Source organism: Echinops telfairi, unplaced genomic scaffold (genome assembly GCF_000313985.2).
Source record: "Echinops telfairi isolate 266 unplaced genomic scaffold, ASM31398v2 ScPeMD7_7474;HRSCAF=8512, whole genome shotgun sequence".
Lineage (NCBI taxonomy): Eukaryota > Metazoa > Chordata > Mammalia > Afrosoricida > Tenrecidae > Echinops > Echinops telfairi.
In genome coordinates, this window is record NW_022111378.1 from 408,898 (window position 1) to 411,145 (window position 2,248).

Below are 2,248 nucleotides of genomic sequence, written 5' to 3' on the forward strand. Positions count from 1 at the left end.
AGGACTGGGTCATGGTAGTCAGTGGGAGGAAGCATTTGGGAACTAGAGAAATGATGTGCTATACTGGTGCTATACTGCACCCTGGTTGAATCGTCCTTTCCATGTGACCCTTCAATGGGAGGATGTCCAATTGTCTACAGATGGGCTTTGGGTCTCCACTCCAACCCCCTTCTTTCTCATCAGTATAGTTTGTTTTGGATCTTTTGATACCTGAAACCTGATGCCATCGACACCTCATGATTTTTAATTGTATTTCCTTCTGGGTGTGTAGTACAGAATTTTGCTTCTTTCCTTGCTTCAAATGTGTTTCCCCATCCCAGCCTGTCTTCCAGCACAACCACATTCAGTTTTGTGTAAAAGAGGCAGTCTCTCCTCGGCAGCATTGCCCATGCCCACTTGGGCGGGTGATGCAGCCCCCTCGTCTTTGGTCTTCCCTCAGTGTTGTGTCTGTGGGTGTTGGTCTCGGGCTCACTGGACATGAGGACTGTAACTAATGTGCTTCCTTTTACTTCCAACTAGCTGCCCCCTGCTCCGGACGCGGAGAACTCCACAGAGGTGTGTTGATGCTCACCTGCGTTTGCCGGGCTGGCAAATAAGGGTGCTTCTCAATTGTCCTGGTAGAGTGCCTGGACAGTCGTTGTGGAAGCTCTCCCAGGTGGTGTGTGTAAGAGACAGTCTCTAGTGCAGGATGGAGACTGAGCAGCTGGGGCTCAACCAAAGGAACCCTTCAAGTGAAAGCCTGCCAAGTCTTCATGCAAAACCGCCTGTCTCGGTCTTAAAATGCTCAGTCGCTTTAAGTCAGAGGCTTAAGACCTTTCTAACTCAGTGGTAGATCAACTCCTTTCTCATCTGCCTTGCTAGTATCCCAGGCTTGCTTACCAGCGAGTGCATAGTGCCCATCACCTACCCGTGGTGGTTTGCAGGTTACTCTGATGCAGACTGAGACGAGAAAGGCTCGACAACCGCCTGAAGTCCAGCCAGTGTAGACTCAGCGGATCACAACGGTCTGATCCCAAACCGGCTGGGAGGGAGATGGCACAGGACTGCGCAGCGTGTCGTCTGGTCATGCATCAGGGTTGGCCGTTGGCCAGGGTGGACCTGACAGTGGCTGTGATCATCCACACTCCATCTCGGTCTTGTGCAGGGATAGCATCATTTCAAAGTTCTAGAAGTCTCGTTTGGGAGAAAGCTGCTATAAAATTGTCATTTGATGTAGCTCTGTTCTTCCCCCTCGCTCACCACACTTATTAAACAAGGGGCTAGCATTGATGAGGATACAGAAGCTGTTTAGGAAGGGTTGCTTCTGAGGGTCCGCATTCACAGTCAGAGGTTGCTTGGGAACCACCATAGTTAAAGCGAGGGCGACATCTCCTTTATTTGAAAGCAGAGATTGGAGCTCTTAACCTGCAACACAAGCATGGTTTCAGATAGCAGAGGCTTTATGCCGATTAGTGTCTCATGGCATAACCTGAGCAATTCCTTGTGTGCAGCCTTGGTTAGAGTGCTGGCACCCAGGTGTGTGTGTGTGTGTGTGTGTGTTCAGCAGTGTGTGTCTCGGTGTCTCCCCTCGCCCCTCTCCCGCTTGCATGTGCTGTGTAGTAATGCATGGGTGACTCACAAGGGCCTGCCTGGGTGAGCCCTGCACTATAACCCCTTCTGAAGGTAAAGGAAAGGTGTGTCCAACTCCCGTCTCACCGTCTTTGCCAAAAATCATGCTGGCAGAAAGTCATGTGCCTGCTCATTTAAAATAGGGCACTGGCAGGGGCCAGGATTTTTAATCAAAAGAAGAGTGCCTAAAGAAAATGAGAAGTGCAAATGGTTAATGCACTTGGCCGCTAACCAAAAGGTTGGCAGTTCAAGTCAACCCAGAGGTGACTCAGAACAAAGGCCTAAGGATCTAGTTCTGAAAACGCAGCCACAGGCAGCACCGTGGAGGACCATCCTGTTGTGATGCACGTGGGGCCTCCATGAGTCAAAGATGGCTCTCTGACAACAGGCTTGGTCTGAAAGAACGTGAGTGCTAGTCTTTTGTCTGGAAACCAAAACCTGTAAGTCATTGCTGTATCCTAGCTCTTGATGCATTTGCTCATGACTGATGCTGAAGATGACAGTGTCATACTTAAAATGGAATTTCTACATGCTTAGCAGGAGCTTGAACCAAGTCCGCCACTGAGGCAGCTGGAAGACCATAAAAGGGTACGTAGTCTCGAGTATTGGGAACTGATGACCCTGGTACCCTACCTGCCCT

General features: G+C 50.0%; 1 protein-coding gene across 1 annotated transcript in view; it reads left to right on the forward strand.

The window, feature by feature from the left end:
* ITPR1 (inositol 1,4,5-trisphosphate receptor type 1) overlaps positions 1-2,248 on the forward strand; it is a 413,260-nt gene that overhangs the window by 273,881 nt on the left and 137,131 nt on the right. Inside the window, exons 41-42 of the mRNA XM_045285628.1 lie at positions 520-555; positions 2,146-2,196. Of these exons, the coding sequence (XP_045141563.1) occupies positions 520-555; positions 2,146-2,196 (87 nt within the window). The remainder of the gene's footprint in view (positions 1-519; positions 556-2,145; positions 2,197-2,248) is intronic.